Genomic DNA, 21,169 nt, shown 5'->3' with positions numbered 1-21,169 from the left:
ATATATTCCGTCCCTCGCAAGGAGATATTGGTGTGGCTAATGAGACATTGCGAGATATGGAGGCAGACTCTCAGGATCCGGAGGTAGCGTCTCAGCCGTCGATTGATGGTCGGGAGGGTAGTCAGGAGTGGGACGATAACCTCTTTAGTGGTCAGCATTCCACAGGTGATGATGGAGAAGAGACTCAGGTGAGCTATAATGCTTTATTAATGCATAGTATTCTATCACGTTAATGAAAACTATCAGGAGTCCACATCGCAAAGGCGAACATATTGGGTGTAGAAGGGAGGAGAGGATAGGGCTGTTACGATTAATTTGAAGTATCTATATCAAATAAATGAGTCACAAACACTTTCAAAGTCATACCAGGACATACTTAGCAATAGTTTCATTGGAACGTTGAAAACGTTCACCAACATGTCGTACAGACAGTCCTGTAACACACATATACAGAAAAATCGCAACCTGTTCCTCCAGAAAAACATTGCGAGTCTTCCAAGCCAGAAAGCAAGCGAAGTTCAGCGATGAGTTATATGAATACATGTAAATGCATTCCCAACTCCATCCTGATTCTCTCTGGATGCCCATGAACAAGCTCATTAACCCATGCAGCACCAGAAAGTGCTGATGTATGATAGAGCTGAGTCCAATAGGATGGAGATGCATACAGGAGGATAGCAACAGTCATGAGCTGGATATAGTATGAAGCTGCAGCTATTATGGCATGTCGACGCTGCATCTGGCCTGGCATCTGATGCGGCATGGTGAAGGAATTGCGTGACTAGGAGGTTGAATACCCGTTTTGGATGTCACACGGAAGATGCCGAAATCACGCTCTAAGGATCACATGGCATTTAAATTGCACATTAATTCGCACATTAATGTTACCGAACAGGGCTCTTACTTAGTATGGATGTCGTTACGCTCCCGCACTGGCAACCAAGAAAATTTACTTCCTTCCGATCTTCGATCAAGCTGGATAGATATACGTGATGGTTTGGCAAGATATGAGATATGATTAACCGCGCGTATGTAACAAGCTCTCCGGTGTTCGGATCAAATTTGAACTCCTGTTTCTGGAGAAGTGTTGGCATTTGATCCAATCTATTAATCTTGCACAGAACCATGGTCGCTGACACCGCTTCCGTCGAGGTCCTCAGACACAGTGGTACATTTGCACCCGTCCTCTTTTCTCTCACAGAGCCGACATCGACAATGCTTCGATACCCATACGATCACATCTTTCATCACAGCGTGCATGTGATTCTGGCGTCTTGTACGGTATGTATCGATCAGAGCCTGACGCCGCTTCACAGGAACATCCATACGCCATCATCTGAATTTGAATGAAATTGCAGCTATGGCGTTGCGGTACCAAATTTCTGCCTAAAGGGAATTCTGACAGATGCCAAAGAGTGCAGCCGTTGTGAACACATGTATTACCTGCTCGTCGTTACATAACGTAAGATAGAAGGCGAGTAACAAAAGACAAACATTTGACTATATATATTACGGACAAGTTCACCCGGTAGGTGGAACATGTCGCGAAACAGCAAGGATGTTTGGTTTGCACAGAAATAGACCTGAGACACGGTCCCTCGGTTCAATGAGCAAGCGTCTGCAAGCGTCGATTGTTAGTGCATCGCTGTATACACCAGGTGCATTGACACCGAAATCGGTTACACGACGGGAGGGCATTTCCACGCCACTTTGAACATCATGATCAACAGAAGGCGCATAGTTGTCGATCAAAGGAGCTGTATCCGAAGAAAGTGGTGACAACGGATTACTGATGACCTCAATGGATGGAGATCGGATTCGAATCCAAGGAGGTGAAGCCGGGTGATTTTTGTCTGACATCTGCAAAGGGATCCCTTCGATGCCTTTTTGCCATTTGGATGAGTCAGAAGCGGGAGCTCCACTCCCTAGCTCGGACCTGTTCTCAGCGTTGCGAAAATCATTGGTTGCGCTACGATAGCCCGAGTAAGTAATATAAAGTTTTAAACCATAAGAACACCGCATACCTTAGTTTCCTTTTCCTCGGCGAAGCAATGACGTTGGACTGCTCTTCGTATGGCGCGTCATCATCTGATTTTGGCAGTTCCATCGGCTTGTCGTCGTTCGATAACGGTAGTGACGTCTGAAACTGACACGAAGTTGAGGGCGTCCAAAATCGTTGCTTTCAAAGCCTCTCTAGTAGGAGTACTTATCGCACTGCTTACCATTTACTTCAGTTCAATTCATAAAGGCGTACATTTGTTACCTATGGACTGCGCGAAGCGACGACTTCGAAAACTTCAGTAATTAATGATGTTGGCGAAAAGAGCTTACATAATGGGCTCCAAAAGTTTGATAACGCACGAGTTTAAAACAGCGCCGGGAATTTCCGTAGCCATAAGCGCCCAATGTGAGTCAGCATTATTATCAATAAGCGCTCGCGGGTCTCCCCGGCGCTGTTTGAATGCAGTCCGTTACCAAATAGCGAAAGACGTTATGTAAGATTTTTCCTCTTTCCTTCTAGCCATCTGGCATTTCTTAGTGCCTGCGTCGCTGATCGTAAGCTTTTGAATTCAGTAGTACGTACATACATGTACCGCGAATAAATTCAGCTTTGGTGTACTTGAAAATTCGCCAGCGTCGAAAATGCGGCGTGTCAGCTCTTCAACTTGAAGTTAGGTGTCTACGCTTTCGCAAGGTACGTCGCTTTGTTATCAAGGTTAATGTGACGCTCACCCGAAACAGCCCGCTTTTCTAGATCCTGGAAGAATTCCACGTCACTCCTCTGAAAAATGAAGACGAAGGCGGCTTCGTCGCGCCTGATTCGTCGACCACCTCTAACCTCTTTGCCGACTTATATGCTACAACCGTGGGCGAATATGGATGGAGCAGCCTCCTGAAGAGGGCAAGGACCCATCCAAGCGTCTCCGAAAGCCCTAGGGATGGTAATGAAGAACTCAAACTCAGTCTTTTGGATGCGCTCCACGGCGGGCCCTTTTGAGTAAACTTTGGCCATTCTGGTCATGATATATCTGAAAACGGCCTAGGGGGAATCCGTCGTGTTACAATTTAGAAAGTTATCAATGCCATGGCAAGTAACCGTTCGTGTCTATTAATATTATCCAAGTAGTAACAGTCACTGTGAACAGAAAACAGTCCCCCACGCATCTGGGGTCAATTCATGTAGAAGGAATACGTCAGAGCTCGTAGTACAGACACTAGTGCCCTTTCGCCTAATAACGCTGTTGGATAATTAAGCTCACTTCCTTCCTTGCGTACCATTTCGCTTATGAGAAGCCGGGCTTACCATACGATTAGATATTCTATAACTCACACATGCATACCATCTTCAAATATGATATTACAAGGGCAACGGCACGAAACCCGACTCCAAGGACAATTCATATATATACTGACTGGTCTATCAGAATTTAACTCCACTAAATTTCCGTCTAGACATCAAAATCTGTGTCCCACTCGAACTCGTTGTCAAGTTCTATATCGTCATCCCATCCCCATGCTTGTCCCTGTGTTTCAGCCTCTGAATCCTCGTCCGCATCCGCATCAGCATTCTCTCCGACATCATCTACCTGGTCATCATCTTCGGCTTCTTGCTCCAAGGCCTGTAATAGATCCTTGCATTGTTGAGGAGTGAGGGTTACATCTCCGCTCCCTGCCCGCAAACGTCGCAGGGTCACCCTCTGCAACGCGGCAAGTGATGGAAATTCCGCCACTATGGCACTAAGTAGGGCCAGTAGCATGCGAGCCCTAGGTATAGAGCTTTTCAAGTTATTGATAATGAGCTCTCGGAGCTGAGAAATGGCAATGCGCGCCATGAAATGAGTGATTTCTTGGGGCGTTAAGAAACCAAGAGTCAATTCCTCGACACGGGGTAGTGAAAATTTTGGAAAGTCATCGTCAAAGAGCTCCTGAGCATACGTTTGTGGATCCGGATACAAAGAGCCTTGGAGGGATAGTGTCTGTAGCGAACCTCCATTTTGCTGGAGAATATGCTCGAGGCGTCGAGGGTGCAGCCTAAATGGGTCAGACATTTGAGTGATACTGAGAGAGGTGAGGTGATTTAGTTGAAAGTGACTCCAGCGACACAGTGCTCCTTCTAGGTACAGGTGCTGAAGGGACGGGAAGTGCATGTTTCGAAAGATATCGATCCGATCTTCTGGTCCCGCCATGTCAGGAACGATTCCTGCCTCTGCACCATCGAAACTGGAACACCATCTATTCAATATCGGAAAGTTCGTGCCTTCCAGTGCCCGCAAAAAGGCAGAATGTACCTCCCACGGAGTGGTCATTAGGGAGAACCCTTTCAGCCGTGCTGCTTGAAGTTTCAGCATGTTCCCCATGGTATTGGCTCGGTCGTTGATGATAGCAGACAAGCGTCCTGGGCTGGCAGTTATGGGTGCCTCGACACGGAACGCAAGGCTGATCGTGAATGGACGGCCCCATTCCAATGATTTCAAGAGGAATAATGAGAAAAGGCAGGTTTGGGGATCATATGGGCGGGACTCTGGTGTTATGTGGTACCGTAGGCTGATGTCTTCCCAGAGGAAATGACAAGAATTGACAACAGCCCTCCATTCCCGGCATACCAACGATAGCGTGGTTTGTACCGGGCCTGGGTAGATTTCATTATCGTATATGACCGTATTCCTCTGGGCATAAGCCAAGCGAAAAATATAGGAAATTATTTCGAGAGGAATGCGGTTGATAATGGGTACGGGCATAATAGTATTCATGCGAAATGAATGGGACATGCTGCAACGGAGGTTCAGTGCCAAATCTTTATGATTCAAATAGATGCGTTAAGGAACTCCTACCTTCGGAAGAAGGCCGAGTCAACTATAAAGCGTTGGGTGTAGCAGGCGGATTTAATCAGAGTCGAGACTTGGGATTCTGGGGATTAAATCCTACTTACAATGAACAATCTAGGTGTTATTTAAGGATGTTCATTCCATTGGTCACCAGGACAAGAAGATCGGAGAACCGGATACGCTGCTGAAACTTCAAACTTGGAACCACCCAGCGCGGAACCATAACGATGAGTTATTTTCCTGTTTATCTGACTTTCCGCATCGAGAACACACGGATCTTTATACAACCAATCGAGTAGACACCAAATTATGGGCTACTTCGTTCTGCTCTGCATCCGATCCAAAGTTGACTGACGGGAGCCTATGCTAGCAATGTTACGGCACTTCAGGGAATATCAGGGGCGTTCCTGGTCCTAAAATATATTTGATGATGCCTTTTAATTGGGTTGACGCACAAATCTGGTATCCGCTTGTATTTCGTTAGGCGCTCGAAGTCCTGCCCGTGTCGCCCCCGTGCTCAGCGACAGTCGAAATGATTCGACTACAGCACATGGCACCCCTCCAGGTATATCCTAATTTTGTACCCTCTCGCATGTGCTTCTGATCTACCTTCCGCTAAACGTTTAGCCCGTCATTGGTTCAGGTGTTGGGTACAACACAACACGATACATCGCCAGCTTCGTGTCTAAATGAATGGTAACCATGAGGATGAGGACGTGGACGTAAAGGTGCCCGACTTAATTTTTGTGATCGAAAGTCTGGATCAGAATCGGTGTAAAACAACCCAGAAATAAAATTAATTGATCGTTAGGACTCGAGGTTTGCACGGGAAGGTTATCAAATAAGATATCATTGCCAAATTTAAATGCTTGGCAGGCTTCCTCGGACTGTAAACTAAGAGTGAGAGTCGGACAGGACCTTCCTTGTTCACTTTGATAGGATTTTTAAGGGGACTTCTTATCACTCGCTGAATCAGTGTAACATATCACCATGTTCTATGAGAGGTCGTCTTCTGCAAAATATATTACCGAGTACAAATGCGATATACAAGAGTATGATGGACCGATAAGCGGCTATACTGGAAGCGAAGAGGTTTGCATGCACATGGATTCAATGTCCGTTCGGGGTAACCTTGAACTCCGCAAATCCTGTGGACGTATTTTGTTATATTTAAAGATGTCCTACCGTAATTAAAGGTTTGACGATCAATTGATCTGGCAGAAGCATATCCTCTCCATCCTCTTCATTGGTGCTGGGATCCTGATAGGAGATTATCTGAAGATTGCTCCGTAAGCACAAGCTCAGGCTGGAAAGTCTGCGCCACAGAAGACAAGCCGCGTTCGTATCAACCGTTTCGCCCATATGGCAGCCTCGTTTTGCGTGAGGGTTGATTGAGTTGTTTCTCTCTCTTTGACGTACCTTCCTGAGGACAGAAGGTTTCTCTTTCAAGTACTTCTGGCAACGATTATCCTGAACACAGTTTACAGAGACGACATGAAGTATTACTTCACTGATTCCAATGGCTATAGTCGACCTTGCATGCGCCGAAATGTAGGCATAGAATTCGATGGCATTCGCCATTTCATAGTGACTCCTAACAAAAGATTCTCCGACACCTTTATTCACGAATTCTATACCTTCACAGACTCACCCAGCACAGAGCCTTTCAATACGTCTATCCCAGACATAAAGCGATTATCAATGAAATCTGCACGATTTGCAACACCTGCATTCTTCGACTCTACCCATCACTATCGTGTATATCGTCCCGCAGAGGATGATACGGGCCATTGGGCCTTTGATTTTAAAGATCGATGCGTTCCAGAGCTCACGAGGACGACTCGAGCGGATGGTGTGTCTTACGGCTTGGTGACTAGCTGGGCGGATCTCGTCCGGTCCGACATGCTTGGAGCCAGACTTGTCGTGCATAGCATTTCGACTTGCGGACACTTTCCTCTCAATATGATTGTACCGAACTCCTTCGACCCGCGTTTGGAGATCCAAGGTTTTTGCCCATCTCCAAGCCCAAAGTGCTTTTAGGCGATCGACACGGAGCTAGGAGGCCTAGAAGGAAGGGAAAGGGAAAGGAAGTGGCTTGATTAGTTGTTGAAACGACGTAACGATATCCGTACAAATTAGCTGTCTATAAAGTAGGCTATTATTTCACGCTGGAGGGTTGCCTGTGTTATAACAGCCTGAGTATCGATCGACCAGAAGTGTCAAGTTGACCAGAAGGGTGAATTTTAGTGCTTTTCATTTTCCATGTCGCAATTCTTCACGGGGACATTTATTGTTTTGATTCTGCATAGTTTAATATGCTATCTTAAAGACTGTGTAGTCGTTTGCTTCTAGCACAACCAGAAAAGATATAGCGATTTATCTTAGAACATCGTATAGCTGAGTTTAGCCTTGACAAAACCAGTTCTTTTATCCTGCCGGAAATACAGCAGTCATCTACCCAAGCAAAACTTTCCGAACAAGTATATGATATGTATGTAAAATAAACCCTAGGTGAACGGACGCTCGAAAGATTCGAAGAACAAGAGCTTGTGACTGGGTTTCAAACTCAGACAGTTTCGCTGAACACTGCCGTATTCAGGCTTGGTCTCCCATCAGCAAAGCTGGTGCCGGCAGCACACTTAACACTTCCCCACTAATTTTGACAACTTCACCGGCTACATTTGCTTGACTGCTAGACTGAGAAAAAATTGGCAAGCTGGTGAAATGATCGTTTTATATTATTCATAAATTGATGTTCGCAAAGCTTTCATTTACATATTTGTGATCAATAGTAACTTGAGCCGGCCACACTACGCTAACTCAAATCGTTTCTTAGGCTCACCGGCAAGTTGCGAATGACGATTTCAAGCCATGCGGCACGTCTGGATAGGGAATGCTGATCAATCCGCATTTCTCTTATTGACATTTTTACAATGTAAGGGATTCCATTTTCTTCGATCCAGGAAAGCCACTCGAATGACCGCATCATCTCGGAGGCGGATACAAGCTATAAAAGGGAACTTTCCCATTTTGGAAAGTTTTTTCGTATCACCCAGTGGCCAGTGCTCGCACAGAGGAATCATAACATCTATTGGGGACACGGAGGATGGATGACGATGTCATAGACGTCGTAGTCATAGATAACATGTAACTAAGCAGATCAAACATAAATGAGTCCATCCCAGCATAGATTGATGGATGCCTCGGTCGGCGGGATACAACGGAGAGCAAGAAATTAAAGAAAAATCGGTGAGAAAGCTAATTTCAAGAGATGAAAAAAGCAATGTTTTGAAGAGCGTCGGCAGTGAGAGCAGGATCCGGAGTTCCGCGCTCCTCTTTGATGGATACCAGTATTACTGCTGGCGTGCCGTGGAAAGAGCAAAGAACAGCGATGAAGACTTGGCCAGGCAATGAAGACGAGGGACATGCTGCAGCGGTATTTGATCCAGGACGTTATTGCTGAGGGCGGTTTTGATTACCGCCATCAGACGTGCCACTAGTACTACTACCAACGTAGGTTTGCTCGTTGAAATCTTCTTCGGACCCGATGGGTTCATGATCAGGAAAGATAGCTGAGCGAGACGGACTCGCGTCGTTCCTGTGCATTCTGATGCGACGTCCTCGTCCCTCCTCTCGCTTCTCCAGTTGGGTTTGCTCCCGTTCGTCCCGTTCTTCCGGTCGTCTCTGCTCTCGTTTTCGTTTGTAGGTTTTGGCCATCTTGAACGAAAAGAAATATAAGAAAACGGATGTGATGGTGCAGGTAGAGGTGTAGTTTACCGGGATCGGTGGGGTGAACGGATAGATACATTTTCCCGGTATATATGCTACACGAGAGCCACAGCATCAACGGAATCAATAAAACGGGCATTGTCTGCACAATAGCTCATTATTGAGAAGCCTTTGTGTTTCATCTCTAGCCAACACGACAATGTTCAAGAACGCGAAGCCTGATCTATCCTACCTTGCTGCTGATGGTGACTCGGACGATGTCTTTGTCGGGTTCTTTATGGCCGGATAGAAGCTTCGCTTCGGCGTCGGTGCTACTTTCAGGTAACAAGGCGAAAGGCTCAGATCTAGAATCTAGCCCAGGAACCGGAAGGGGCTAGGTCCGAAAGACGAGTGCCGGCGCGCGACGATGGCAAGCAGATCCAAATAGCGTTCCGAAAAAGGTGAGCATTGGCAGGTAAAAATCTGAATATATGTTGAGCGCTAGCACTGAGCCAGGAGATCATGGGCATCGAGGAGTAGAGAAAGGTTTCATCATCATAAGTCACATTGCCTTTACATCTTGACATTCGGCAGTTATAGAATTATCCGGGACGCGTTGAAGTGTATGGGTGAGAGTGAGAGTCAGGGAAAAGAAGCATATATAAGAGACGTATTTCCACTCCTTCATACTGTTCAAGATACATTACATGCACACAAAACCTACATCCACTCCGTACGCTGAGCCGACTCTATACTATTTTACAGGTAAGATATCTGAACGTTTGAAAGTTCTTTCCCGTGTGCCGACATATAAGATTTCACCCCTGCGAGCGAAAAGTCCTCATCTCTCCTCCTTATTTCCACGTTCCTCAGCAACTGGCACTTATTTTTCGTATTTGTGGAAAGACGATTCCGCAACTTCAGCATGCGTACCAAAGTCTGTGGCCGGAAACTTTCGTCTATTTCGATCGAAAGGGATTCGAGTAATGGAAGGAGGATGGGCTGATCTTCTTGAACGACAAGTTTGTCTAGAATAGACACGTGATTATCGAAGTTGTTTGCTCCTGGAACAGTTTCCATGGTCCACCGCAGGGAAAGGTTTTTCAAGTGAGGTGTTGCGTCCAGAATCTGAGTCGAACGCGCATCCAACGGACGGGGATTTCGGATACGCAACGTCTCAAGTGTGCACCCCGAACGACGGAGGAAAGCAACAACCTTAGAAAAGTTCAAAGGAGCGATGCCCAATGTCTTTAGTTGTGGTAATGACAAATGATCAATAATGTGAAATGAGTTCCAGACGACATCAAGCAATCGTATCCCGGTATGCATGATCGGAGTGAGGGGGAGAATTTGTGAAGGAATGCGCAACGCTAGCACCAGAGAAAGTTCTGAAAGATTCAGAGCGGATCGTAGAAGCCGGAACGGATTGCTCTTCACCGTGCCGCTGGTGTGAAATCGTCGCAGTCGGGGCCGGGTTAGCTCTTGTTCTGCGCCATCCCAGATCTCCTCGGGAAGGACTTCCTGTAGGCAAAGAGGAGCGTCTTCTTGCACCATGGTCATGTCGCGGGTGTCGCCTGAGGGCTGAAGCGGGCGCTTTTCTGAAGCCTCTTCCCACATAAAAACCTCCCAACGGTGACATTGAGAAACAATCAGCCGAGCCATAGCCTCATAGTGTGGAATAGTCGCGCTACCCATGACTACACCAAAAATCCGTAAAGGTGCATCTCCCGATCGGTCCAACCACAGCTTCAACGTCGAAACCGGTGGTGCACAGCATGCAGCGGCATCAATCTCGTTGAAGCTGAACTCAGACCAAAGCTGGTTGAGAGAGAGCGCCACGGTGCGCCACAGGCGGGACACATGACTGTAGCTCCAGGGCCCTAGGCGAGTGTTATGGACCTGAGGGTAGAATCTCCAGTCGTCCCATGATATAGTGTGAAGAAGAATCTCGCCAATGATCTCTGGTGGCACCCGCCGGATGGTAGCCATGACAGGTCGATGGAGTCTGATGAAGTTATACACCTTGTGCAATGCTGAATACTTTTTTCCTGCCGCCTGCGAACAGTCATCACCTTGCCAGGCTACGATCAGCCGTTCCATCTCCTCGTCGTCCAGTGACAGTTGGCTTCTCAAGTCCTTCATCGTCTTTTCTGCTTCGCCGAGCATGACGTCGATCTCTTCGTGTTCACAGTCGAGGGGACTGAAGTTGGAAGTTGTGAGGTGCAGATAGGTTTGGGAGAATTCGTGAAAGCTGGAGGGAGCAATCATGTTGATTGTAAAGGGTGAGGTGAGAGAATTGACCTAGGAGTGCAAAATTTAAAGCTTGAATTACGTGGGAAATTTAAAGCAGTTTGTGTGCACAAATTTGTACCTTCAACTAGGGAATTCCTTTGAACAACCAGAATTCAGTTTACACGCTAAAAGAACAATACATTTACGACTGAACGTGGTGCCCTTGCCTACACATTATTCGAGTACACATTGTTTCCGATCCTAAGTAGCGAACGCGTCTCTCTCTCAGCAGCACCATCTGTTTGACTTTTCAAAGAGCAGGCTCAGTTGGGCTCAGCACCTCGTACTCAGCGTACTCAGTGAATACTTGCTAGCTGAAAAAAATCTAATACTCAGTAACGACGGCGAGAGCTAGCATAGAGACTAGAAGATTAGCCGATAGCATCCTTTCTAAGAGCATGTACACGATGGCATTCAGATAACTCTCTTAGGCGACGTCTCTCAGATATCAGAGCCATTCCTCTGCATACCCGAGCCCATACAAACTTGGTAACCTCGGGGGATACTCGCGTGACGACCAATAAGTTTCTTGGTAGAAGCAATTGTATTCATACCCGTGGGGCTCCATCTTAAGGACAAAGGTAATGGAAACTAGGATATCGATAAAGTGGGGTCGTTGGTCGACGATTGCTGACTTGTGAAATTGGTCACTTAAGCCTGGCGCTTTCTGCCTACAGATTATTTCTATTCAACGTGTAAGACGTATTATCATAGAGATCGGGCACCAACTGAGTCTCGTTACCCTGCGTGTTAGAATGACTATGAAATGATCTTCCGTTTAATGTCCATTTCTGTCAGGTCTTAGATAGGAAGCCGGATGATGCTTTCGACGAATCTATATTTTCGCGGAGTTTCATGTATTCATTCTGTGAAGACACAAACTTAAGGCCTCACATCTGCTCCACATTGTCCATAATTTTGGCCAAAGTGTGGGCAATATATGAACTAGTCATTCAACAAGGATGACATAACAGCGTATTACAAGACGCAGGGCACACTGAAATGCCGACTTGTGGTAGTCGCTAGACTTGATTGATCCAAGCAATTTTGTGTATCTCTTCCGTTGACATCGCATCCTAGGCGGACTCGGATATGCTAGTAGTAAAGCTAGGCTGATCAGTACTACGACTTCGTCCAACCTGCATACCCTCTGCTTAAGCTACTTCAGAACCTTTCTCTACTCCTCGATGCCCGTGATCTCCTGGCTCAGTGCTAGCGCTCAACATATATTCAGATTTTTACCTGCCAATGCTCACCTTTTTCGGAACGCTATTTGGATCTGCTTGCCATCGTCGCGCGCCGGCACTCGTCTTTCGGACCTAGCCCCTTCCGGTTCCTGGGCTAGATTCTAGATCTGAGCCTTTCGCCTTGTTACCTGAAAGTAGCACCGACGCCGAAGCGAAGCTTCTATCCGGCCATAAAGAACCCGACAAAGACATCGTCCGAGTCACCATCAGCAGCAAGGTAGGATAGATCAGGCTTCGCGTTCTTGAACATTGTCGTGTTGGCTAGAGATGAAACACAAAGGCTTCTCAATAATGAGCTATTGTGCAGACAATGCCCGTTTTATTGATTCCGTTGATGCTGTGGCTCTCGTGTAGCATATATACCGGGAAAATGTATCTATCCGTTCACCCCACCGATCCCGGTAAACTACACCTCTACCTGCACCATCACATCCGTTTTCTTATATTTCTTTTCGTTCAAGATGGCCAAAACCTACAAACGAAAACGAGAGCAGAGACGACCGGAAGAACGGGACGAACGGGAGCAAACCCGACTGGAGAAGCGAGAGGAGGGACGAGGACGTCGCATCAGAACGCACAGGAACGACGTGAGTCCGTCTCGCTCAGCTATCTTTCCTGATCATGAACCCGTCGGGTCCGAAGAAGATTTCAACGAGCAAACCTACGTTGGTAGTAGTACTAGTGGCGCGTCTGATGGCGGTAATCAAACCGCCCTCAGCAATAACGTCCTGGATCAAATACCGCTGCAGCATGTCCCTCGTCTTCATTGCATGGCCAAGTCTTCATCGCTGTTCTTTGCTCTTTCCACGGCGCGCCAGCAGTAATACTGGTATCCATCAAAGAGGAGCGCGGAACTCCGGATCCTGCTCTCACTGCCGACGCTCTTCAAAACATTGCTTTTTTCATCTCTTGAAATTAGCTTTCTCACCGATTTTTCTTTAATTTCTTGCTCTCCGTTGTATCCCGCCGACCGAGGCATCCATCAATCTATGCTGGGATGGACTCATTTATGTTTGATCTGCTTAGTTACATGTTATCTATGACTACGACGTCTATGACATCGTCATCCATCCTCTGTGTCCCCAATAGATGTTATGATTCCTCTGTGCGAGCACTGGCCACTGGGTGATACGAAAAAACTTTCTAAAATGGGAAAGTTCCCTTTTATAGCTTGTATCCGCCTCCGAGATGTCGATCTCAGGGCTGACGCGGTCATTCGAATCCCGTTCATAGTACCACTTTTTAACCACCTTTTAGATACATGTTCATAACGGCAAAAAAGATGTGTCGCTAGACGGGACTGCCAAGCACTTTATCGTTAGGGCCGAGCAGCTCTTTAAGTCTCATGAGGGGCACTGGGCATGCTTTTCTCTTTTGCTACGCCACAAGGTATTCCGTGCACCATCCTGTGAATCAATGTCGACGAAGCACATTTCTTTTTTTTTGCTGGAACTTCTCAATATGGTGTACAAGCCTTCCGTCAATGCTGGGGACGTCTCGACGATCTGAAAGTTACGCTTCTGCAGTCTATTCTCTGGCATGGTTTCACGGCAACATGTCCGCCTCCGAGTCATATTCAAACCGCGATTGAGGCTTCATTTCTTCGTTCTCACTACTCCTTAACCCGTGCAACAGTTAATAGGCCTAACACCATTTATGCTCGTAGTTCTCCATGTTATCCAGGTTATCGATGACACATTGTCCAATGCTTTGTTCGCCCTCCCTTTCCTGAAAATGGCGTTCTCAGTGACCAGCCATACGTATTGAACAGCACTTGCCCACCCCAGCTTCGTGGTAAAGGCTTTGCCATGCCTCACCGCAGTGGAATGTCCATTGAATATCTCAAGTATGCCCACGAAGAATTCACCCGCCCAGGTGGCAGCTGTAGAATCTTGTGATCAACAGCTGGAGAGGCTGTTGTACGTTTATACTTGAGGTCCTACAAGCATCGCTTTTCCTAACGGTTTGTATAGGGTATCGACTTCTCAGACGTTATGATTTGTGGAAATATGAGTCTTGCATCGGATGCATGTGAGGATGCGTAGCGAGGAGGTCGCGTTGTTTGTCGGATTGGTTTCATGGTCTAAACGAAGATGCATGACTTGCAATAGAATAACACAGCGTCCCTAAACAATGTATGCTAATTAGACCGTAAATAGACAAGAAAACATTGTCATAGCATACCAAACGAGTTTTGCTTCTTGTTCTTCTCGGATTCTGACGAATCAATAGTGATCTTAACACGGCCATCCAATTTGGCATGTTGGCTGCATCAGCGAACACTCCAACCTCCGGCTCGAGGTCAAAAATCGCCAAATTTAAAATTCTGGTGTCACTTCACCCATAGTAGGTAGGTAGTATTACACGGCACGGTCCAACTGGGAATGCCGGGCGTACTAGATAATACATGATTGGTAAACTAACACTCTAGTCTCACAATCACGTACTTAATTATCCACTGATACCCCCAACCGAACCAAAGGCCGAGCTCACGGTCAACTTTAAGTTGCTGGATAGAACCTAGAGTCCAGTTGAAGGCCTCCAGGACTGCCATCTGCAGTCCCTCGTTAAGGTCGGTACATCGGTAGCTTATACACATTTTTCAGCACTCGGTAGCAATATTTCGCGGTTACCTCGATAGACGGACGGTGAGCCACCAAAGATTTCAGTAGGGCTATATCCTCGTGGGGAGCGGAGGGTGGAGCCATGTGAGGAGCCATGTGAGCGAGATCATTCCAGAAGCTCTTGTGTAAGTCTTGCAACTTTCTCACCACCATCGCCTTCTCTTCATCTGTCCCCAGTTCGTCGTCACTGTTTTCGTCTCCGACGCAACGAAATAATACATGTTCGGGGGTCTCGACGTCCGCCATTCACGCTCAGTAGTGGGTGTAGTCCATCTTAGTTGTTCCACCGCTAGCTTGTGTGTCGATAGTACAATCGAGACAAGGGCGTCTCTGTGCTTCGGCGTTGTCACGTCAAAGTAATTTCACATTTTCAGAGCCACCTGCACTGGTGCCTTTCCCTTCCTTGGCTCCTTGCGACCATGGAGGAGGTATAGTTTCTCTGAGTTACTAATCTCAGTTAACACCCATTCTTCCATAGATCGCTCAACAATTTTCCTATAATCCTCTATGGTGTCAGGATCCGAGACGTCTAGAGGAATTGGTTGCAAGCCAAGTTTCAGCCGTCAATGTGAAATGACGCTTCGCCTGCTCAACCTCCTCAGAAACACTCTTACAAAATGGAATGGATGCTCCAAAGAGAGTTATGCGCATGATCTGGTATCATTTCGGGCGCCTGGATAGACAAGATATCTGGTGACGACGATACATCTGTCAACGGTGGTGGGTGAGCCCAGGATTGGCTGTATGCGGCTCATGCAGATTAACTGGGTATTCTTCAAAGAGTAAAAGACTAGGGAATGATCTTCAGGATACGTGGAAAGAGTGAACGGCTCCAAGAGCGCTATTTCGGAGAGAGGTGACATTGCATTTGATGGACTTGCTGAATCGTCGCTAAAATCCAACTCGAGCATCACTTCGGCAGATAAGACTGCGAAAATAACTTAACAGTATTCATTATTCTGAAAGACGGCTGAGGCTAGCTCTTAGAATAGGCTGAGAGGAACATATTAAAAGTGAGTAGACGAATGAACCATGGTGTTATGGATATCGGGGTCTTTTCCGAACTGAGCACGAGTCAACATATGCCTGCCCTCGGCCTTCTCGGTATTGACCTCGGCTTACTGGTAATTTCTCTTTCTCTTACTTTCTCTCTTCTTCTTGATAATGCTGGAATAATAATGACTCAATCCCTTACTATTGGTATATAAATACTGTACCTGTCCTTGTATTAGGATCTTATGCTAATTTTACCCATCTTCGAACGTCCACTTCACTATGTGATTTAAGCAACTCTGATCGGTTACGCCTAGCGCTTTTCGGAAACCCAGTCAGTTACGCCTAGCGCTTGCTGACGCCCTCGTTAACTATGCCTAGCGCTTGTTAGCACCCTTACGGATCCCTCTTGGTGGTTGGAACTCGGCTTACGGACATCCTCGCTCACGACTTGGGTTTTACTCGAGTACTCATTACCTCGTGTATTAGCTCAAATACCCTGATTCTTAACACATGGGTACTAGGACAGGCTTACCACAATCGTACAGGTGAGCTGGTAAGGGAATCTAGCACACATCAAATTCTGCACCCTAACTATCGTCATCCGCAAAATCAACCACCGGACGCGAAAAGTGTGAATGACGGAACTGCGGAACGAGCCATTAGGCTGTTATATGCTGAAGGCGGCCCATACTCCGTCAGATGAGACGCTTGTAGTAAGATGGTTCAGTCAGTGGAACGCCATACGTCCGCCATGATCTTGAATTGGTGGTCGAGTGATGTGAGTTGGCTCAGTGGGAGATTGAGTATATACTTGCCCAGTAAATCCAGTTATATTAGCACGCTGTCCAGACTCTGGTTCAGACGGACAGTGCAGAGCTTCGGTGCCAGGGTGAAGGTTTCTTGAAGCTGATTGTAGATCAGCCCTGTCTCCCTGGGCAAGGATGTCTCCAGGCTGTCTAGACGTCCGTGTAGTGCACGGAGACATTTCAACGCGGGAGGGCCCGGGACTCCGATGTTTAGATACTGAAGCTAGGGAGTGCTGTATCAACACCTTCACGAGTTACCAATCGATTGGAAGCGAAGAAAAAATCGAGGCTGCTTTCTTTGGATAAAACACTGTCCTCATCGTCGCCATCCACTAACGCTCTGAGCTCCCCACTGTCACCATGTCCAGAGATAGCAGATTGATCTCGGACTCCTCATATGGTGTCCATCTCTTCTGGATCCTGTATTTGAACCACACAGAGAGACCGAGGAAACGTACCAGAACGCTTTCTAGAGCCGTTCGAAGCATTATGGCAGGTTTCTTGATGGAGGGTGTTTCCCCGTAGGCTACGATATTTGAGATGTTTACAGACGACCAGAGAGCGCCGTACGCCCATGCCAGGGTTCTCCACAGTTTGCAGATGTGGGTGAGGAGCCATGGTCTGCTAGTAATACTGAAGACGTCATATTTGTCCTGGACGATGGAATGAAAGATCTTTAGAGTGAGGTCGGTTGGAAGTCTGGGAAATTGCAGTCGTCAATAACTCGACGCAAGGCGCGAATTCTGGCTTGGACGAGTACTATCTCATTCTCTACGAGAACTATGTGTTCGGATACTTGTGCGACATGGAATACAAGTGAGAAATCGAGGAGAATAGCTAGGTCACCTACCAGCAGTACAGAAGAAGAAAGAGCCTACCAGATGAGTGAGCTGTGACTGTTCTGGCATACAAGTCCCCTCGGCGAGGTCGCAATCAGGTCAACGATTCCTCGTCGATATACAGATCATCTAGGATTGCATAGGAGATATCACAGGAACGCAACCACCGTGTAATACCTACCTATGTACCGTCAAGAAGCATATCTAGAGATGCATCTATAACAGCCCAGAAGATCCACGGGCATCGTAGGCCAATAGGGTGTGGTTGGAAGGGCTCCGGAGGAGAAGACTTGATGATTGAATGTTTTCCCTCCGGAATGCGAGAATCCTCGCTAAGTTTGGAAAATGCACCTTGTGTAACCTTCGGAGAATTGGTTGTGCGTTGGGCCATCAGCGCATTAGTTACAAGAAACTCGATGTATATGTACAGTACGTTGGGAGTGAAATATTTGATACAAGGAAAGTACGTTCAGGTCCATGATACAAAGAAACTCTGTGAGGTCAACGATGACTACCAAGAAAAGAGGGGATACCACAAAGGGTGGCTGAGAGACGAATGAGCATACTAGTGGAACGTTCGACATTAGAGGGACGTACAGTGGTGTAGTACTGGGGATTTAACTGCTCAAGCCTACTGTCTCGGGACATTGCGACGCCTCTTGATTCGTATGCCGGAAAGGATCTTGAACACCATCCCCAGCTTGCGATTGACATGACCCCCAGGTACGGAAGCTAAGCCCAACAACCGTGGGTTTTCCGCGCCATTTTGTGTCAATTTAATGGTGTTAGCCTCGTTCCGAGAGGCGGGGGTGCACGCGTCCGTCTCTGCGGGGTTGAAATTGGGGCTTGCCTCAACGCGTGCAGCTGTCCCAACAAATGGGTTACTGTATGCACGGGATCAGTTATATTAATAGTGCAGGCGGAGACCGACTAAATCTCCCAGACTCACCTATCGTCGAGTGCCAAGTCGGAGGGTTCAGAAGACGCCGCCCTCCCACGGCACGATTGACGAAGGAAGCGGCGCGAGCCACTCCCCGTAGTAGGACCTAGTACTTGACCCATATAAAGCAACTAACAGAAAACTCTCGAGGAAGAGCGAGAAAAGGACGAAATAGAGCGAAGAAAAGTAAAGAAAGTAATAGTAAGAAGAAGCTGTGTATCTGGTGGGATCAGATGAGGCATGTTAATGGCCTTGATATGCACATACAAACAAAACTCAGTGAAGGGACTTGGTCTCAATGATCTTGGACTCAGTATTACAGTGACACCTATACTACAGAAATTCAAATCTGCTGAGTAGAATGCAAGGTTTCTTTTTCAATAATATTTAGTCTTAAAGTTCCACACGCATTGGACAAGCATTTGAGTACATCTAGCGAAGACGGTAGTGCTTTCCAGCTCATTTCGTTCCCGGAGGCGCTTATCCGGACCTTAAGAGCACTTACCATATTGGGGTATCGGGACGCTTAATTAGTCAGTATGCACGTGGCTAATCTGCGTTGCAGATTCTCCCGTCCTCCCTTTCCTATTCATACTGCATCCTCCACACCGCTCTGCCGATGCTCTCATCACCCACCCGCTTGCCCTCTAGGGTCCCAAGTCCAGCAAGAAACATTGTGCTCACCATATATAAGCAAATCAGCGAACTTTGTTTCCACCCCATATTGATGCCACTTCAATCGGCGAGCTTCCCAAATGAGCGACAGAATGTTTTTCAGAGACAACGGACTCATACCTCAAAGCGGAGGGTCCCGGACATCAAACACAGTTGTTGCTTTGGTAAGGAGCAATGACTTGGCGCAAATATAGCGGACCCGAGGAGGATTCGGACAAGCGGCAGGATGTCGGCGGGTGTCGGATTCACTGACAGTCCCTAGACCTACTCATGATGAACAATGTCAAATCCGAACCGTTCCTGGCGACTGCGGTGCGTATAGTGACGTCGTTTAATTATGATGCGTCTGGTGAGTTCACTGGGTCATTTTCCTAAGCTCGGCGGACTCGATTTCGATTCTCAGTTATTTAGAGACGTAATGTTATATTTATTCGAGATATCAGTGCTCCCCAGCCTTTTTCTGCACGCCTGCACGGACTCATTGGATATATCAACAAACTTCGGCAACATCGGTGCCCGAGCATGTTAAACAACTCCTCGATTCAGTAACATCCGGATTTCGGATGTACATGAACACGGGGAGAATTCAGCGAGCGACAGAATTCCCAAGTGCGGGGCTGTGATGAACAATGAGAACTGATTATACTCCCTCCATATCTGAGAGCTATTAGACTTGATAAGACTTATTTCATTGATGTATATACTACACATAGTATCTTTACATTATACTCAAAGTGTAAACTAAGTTCTAAGGAGCACCCACGGGTCAGTACATGCATCGGCACCCAACGACGACTCACTCACCGCCTACGATCCAACTCCAAGGGTGCGCCAACCTTCTTCACTGTTATATCACAGATATCCCTAATGAAGACGTGAGGCCCGACTACAAGAGCAGGAGGATAAAGATGACCTACCACTGGGCGAAAGCCTAGTCTTGCTCAATTTTGTGTCCTTAATGGATATGGATCAGGACAGCTCATGTTGCAACCACCATCTGATCTCACTCTTCTATTTCCTTGATAGAATTTTCACTCAACTATGCAAACTTTTACCTGGTGACACCTTTGATCAAGGTCAGAAACCAAGTCAGAACGCCAACCAAAAATTCTCATACATACCTCAGTTGGCGTGCCACGGCGTTCACAAAATCTCAGGCGCCTGTTAGTTTATCGTACAAGGCAAGTCAATCCAGACTTTGAATCGAGCGGAAATGTGCATTTCATGTCTGCAGTGAATCAAGTCAGTAAGAAGCGTCGATGGAAAGGAAAGCAACCTACGACGGTTTCTTCAAGGAGCATCACCGTATCTACTTCATCTTCGGCGAAGGGTTCGCCATACAAGCACTACAACAAACTAATCTACGCCCTCCTCGTCGAAACGGCGCCTAGTCAATGTCTAGTCAATACCGTGGCAACAACGGGGAGCTCAAAACTATGCTTACCTGTCGGACTCGTAAGTTCTCCCTCATTACAAGATCGCCCGCATCACGGTGGTATCCTGATAAACATTCGTTAGTCTGGGGAATGCAGTTGCTAGATAATAAACCTTACCCTTCAGCCCAAACTTACACACCTCGCCGCAGTATTCCCAGATTCCAGACTTGATATACGAAGACCTACGGCAGTGGGAGGGAATGTTAGTATCGATCAATGTTTCTAAAATCAAAGTACACACCCACTAATATTACCCCGAGCTCGCTATCCAGACAGACCCTTGGCGACTGTCATAATCATCCTAATGCACCCTCAGTACGACGAGGGGACGAGTCGAAAAAATTGCTTACCTTCGTATTGTGTCGTTCCTTTGCTCTCAAAGCCATAGCCGATCCTATGGCAAAGGATTCATTAGCCTCCGCTACCACCGCCGCAGGAAGGGCTTACCTCTGCAAGTGAGCGGAAGAGCTCGTCAGAGAAAACAAGCAAGGCTGGCATAAGGGCCGGCTCGTACTGCACCACCACCAACGGGTTATAAGTAGAGTAAGCAAACATTGAATCAAGGGCGTACTTACTGGGAGGGAAGGTCGACACGAACTTGCAAGCGTTCAGATAAAAAGCGGAAAAGGGAACTGCGGGCGAGCATTCTTCGTGTGATTCTCGTCGTAGCCAGGCATGGAGGAATCCTTAATAAATCTGTAAACCCCGTTAGCTTACCGAAAATCAACAAGGCATAGTACACGCACCGTTAACCGTGGATTCTTCTTAATATCCATCAAG

The 21,169-nt window shown here is 47.0% G+C and overlaps 11 protein-coding genes across 11 annotated transcripts; 2 read left to right on the top strand and 9 right to left on the bottom strand.

Moving 5' to 3' along the window:
• Positions 1-275: 275 nt before the first annotated feature.
• EV420DRAFT_1249896 (uncharacterized protein) lies at positions 276-492 on the bottom strand (the record flags this gene model as incomplete). Its single annotated transcript, XM_060466717.1, has 2 exons — positions 276-324; positions 377-492. Coding segments are annotated over 2 exons (165 nt in total), but the record flags the coding sequence as incomplete, so codon positions are not given.
• Positions 493-529: 37 nt separating this feature from the next.
• Positions 530-739, bottom strand: EV420DRAFT_1279104 (uncharacterized protein; the record flags this gene model as incomplete). The annotated part of the gene is made up of 1 exon (XM_060468118.1): positions 530-739. The coding sequence occupies one exon, from the start codon at positions 737-739 to the stop codon at positions 530-532; it is 210 nt and encodes a 69-aa protein (XP_060323676.1).
• A 782-nt stretch (positions 740-1,521) lies between these two features.
• EV420DRAFT_1485877 (uncharacterized protein) lies at positions 1,522-2,107 on the bottom strand (the record flags this gene model as incomplete). The annotated part of the gene is made up of 2 exons (XM_060470305.1): positions 1,522-1,969; positions 2,025-2,107. The coding sequence occupies 2 exons, from the start codon at positions 2,105-2,107 to the stop codon at positions 1,522-1,524; spliced, it is 531 nt and encodes a 176-aa protein (XP_060323675.1).
• Positions 2,108-2,334: 227 nt separating this feature from the next.
• Positions 2,335-2,998, top strand: EV420DRAFT_1485876 (uncharacterized protein; the record flags this gene model as incomplete). Its single annotated transcript, XM_060470304.1, has 4 exons — positions 2,335-2,407; positions 2,522-2,556; positions 2,636-2,695; positions 2,756-2,998. The coding sequence occupies 4 exons, from the start codon at positions 2,335-2,337 to the stop codon at positions 2,996-2,998; spliced, it is 411 nt and encodes a 136-aa protein (XP_060323674.1).
• Positions 2,999-3,449: 451 nt separating this feature from the next.
• Positions 3,450-4,739, bottom strand: EV420DRAFT_1650415 (uncharacterized protein; the record flags this gene model as incomplete). The annotated part of the gene is made up of 1 exon (XM_060478444.1): positions 3,450-4,739. One exon carries the CDS (start codon positions 4,737-4,739, stop codon positions 3,450-3,452), a length of 1,290 nt encoding a protein of 429 aa, XP_060323673.1.
• A 3,351-nt stretch (positions 4,740-8,090) lies between these two features.
• Positions 8,091-8,543, bottom strand: EV420DRAFT_1485873 (uncharacterized protein; the record flags this gene model as incomplete). The annotated part of the gene is made up of 2 exons (XM_060470303.1): positions 8,091-8,254; positions 8,306-8,543. The coding sequence occupies 2 exons, from the start codon at positions 8,541-8,543 to the stop codon at positions 8,091-8,093; spliced, it is 402 nt and encodes a 133-aa protein (XP_060323672.1).
• Positions 8,544-9,285: 742 nt separating this feature from the next.
• On the bottom strand, positions 9,286-10,221 carry EV420DRAFT_1581526 (uncharacterized protein). Its single transcript, XM_060474665.1, is given in 2 exon segments — positions 9,286-9,424; positions 9,440-10,221. 2 exon segments carry the CDS (start codon positions 10,194-10,196, stop codon positions 9,294-9,296), a joined length of 888 nt encoding a protein of 295 aa, XP_060323671.1. The 5' UTR covers positions 10,197-10,221; the 3' UTR covers positions 9,286-9,293.
• Positions 10,222-12,534: 2,313 nt separating this feature from the next.
• Positions 12,535-12,897, top strand: EV420DRAFT_1650412 (uncharacterized protein; the record flags this gene model as incomplete). Its single annotated transcript, XM_060478443.1, has 1 exon — positions 12,535-12,897. One exon carries the CDS (start codon positions 12,535-12,537, stop codon positions 12,895-12,897), a length of 363 nt encoding a protein of 120 aa, XP_060323670.1.
• Positions 12,898-13,717: 820 nt separating this feature from the next.
• EV420DRAFT_1485870 (uncharacterized protein) lies at positions 13,718-15,608 on the bottom strand (the record flags this gene model as incomplete). Its single annotated transcript, XM_060470302.1, has 7 exons — positions 13,718-13,801; positions 13,825-13,955; positions 14,258-14,340; positions 14,521-14,661; positions 14,845-15,032; positions 15,078-15,226; positions 15,404-15,608. The coding sequence occupies 7 exons, from the start codon at positions 15,606-15,608 to the stop codon at positions 13,718-13,720; spliced, it is 981 nt and encodes a 326-aa protein (XP_060323669.1).
• Positions 15,609-16,831: 1,223 nt separating this feature from the next.
• Positions 16,832-18,400, bottom strand: EV420DRAFT_1650411 (uncharacterized protein; the record flags this gene model as incomplete). The annotated part of the gene is made up of 3 exons (XM_060478442.1): positions 16,832-17,198; positions 17,974-18,222; positions 18,288-18,400. 3 exons carry the CDS (start codon positions 18,398-18,400, stop codon positions 16,832-16,834), a joined length of 729 nt encoding a protein of 242 aa, XP_060323668.1.
• A 992-nt stretch (positions 18,401-19,392) lies between these two features.
• Positions 19,393-21,165, bottom strand: EV420DRAFT_1485868 (uncharacterized protein; the record flags this gene model as incomplete). Its single annotated transcript, XM_060470301.1, has 12 exons — positions 19,393-19,421; positions 19,523-19,656; positions 19,758-19,839; positions 19,871-19,907; positions 20,234-20,299; positions 20,398-20,472; positions 20,529-20,571; positions 20,668-20,690; positions 20,740-20,783; positions 20,837-20,838; positions 20,965-21,101; positions 21,136-21,165. 12 exons carry the CDS (start codon positions 21,163-21,165, stop codon positions 19,393-19,395), a joined length of 702 nt encoding a protein of 233 aa, XP_060323667.1.
• Between the last annotated feature and the right edge of the window lie 4 nt (positions 21,166-21,169).

The sequence above is a fragment of the Desarmillaria tabescens genome (genome assembly GCF_030435595.1).
Source record: "Desarmillaria tabescens strain CCBAS 213 chromosome Unknown EV420scaffold_75, whole genome shotgun sequence".
Taxonomy (NCBI): domain Eukaryota; kingdom Fungi; phylum Basidiomycota; class Agaricomycetes; order Agaricales; family Physalacriaceae; genus Desarmillaria; species Desarmillaria tabescens.
Note: the sequence above shows the minus strand (reverse complement) of the source record. Positions and strands in the feature narration are given on the sequence as shown.

Bases quoted from the DNA above. Each gene is read 5' to 3' on its own strand.
- EV420DRAFT_1581526 (XM_060474665.1), bottom strand. From the start codon at position 10,196: ATGGCTCGGCTGATTGTTTCTCAATGTCACCGTTGGGAGGTTTTTATG.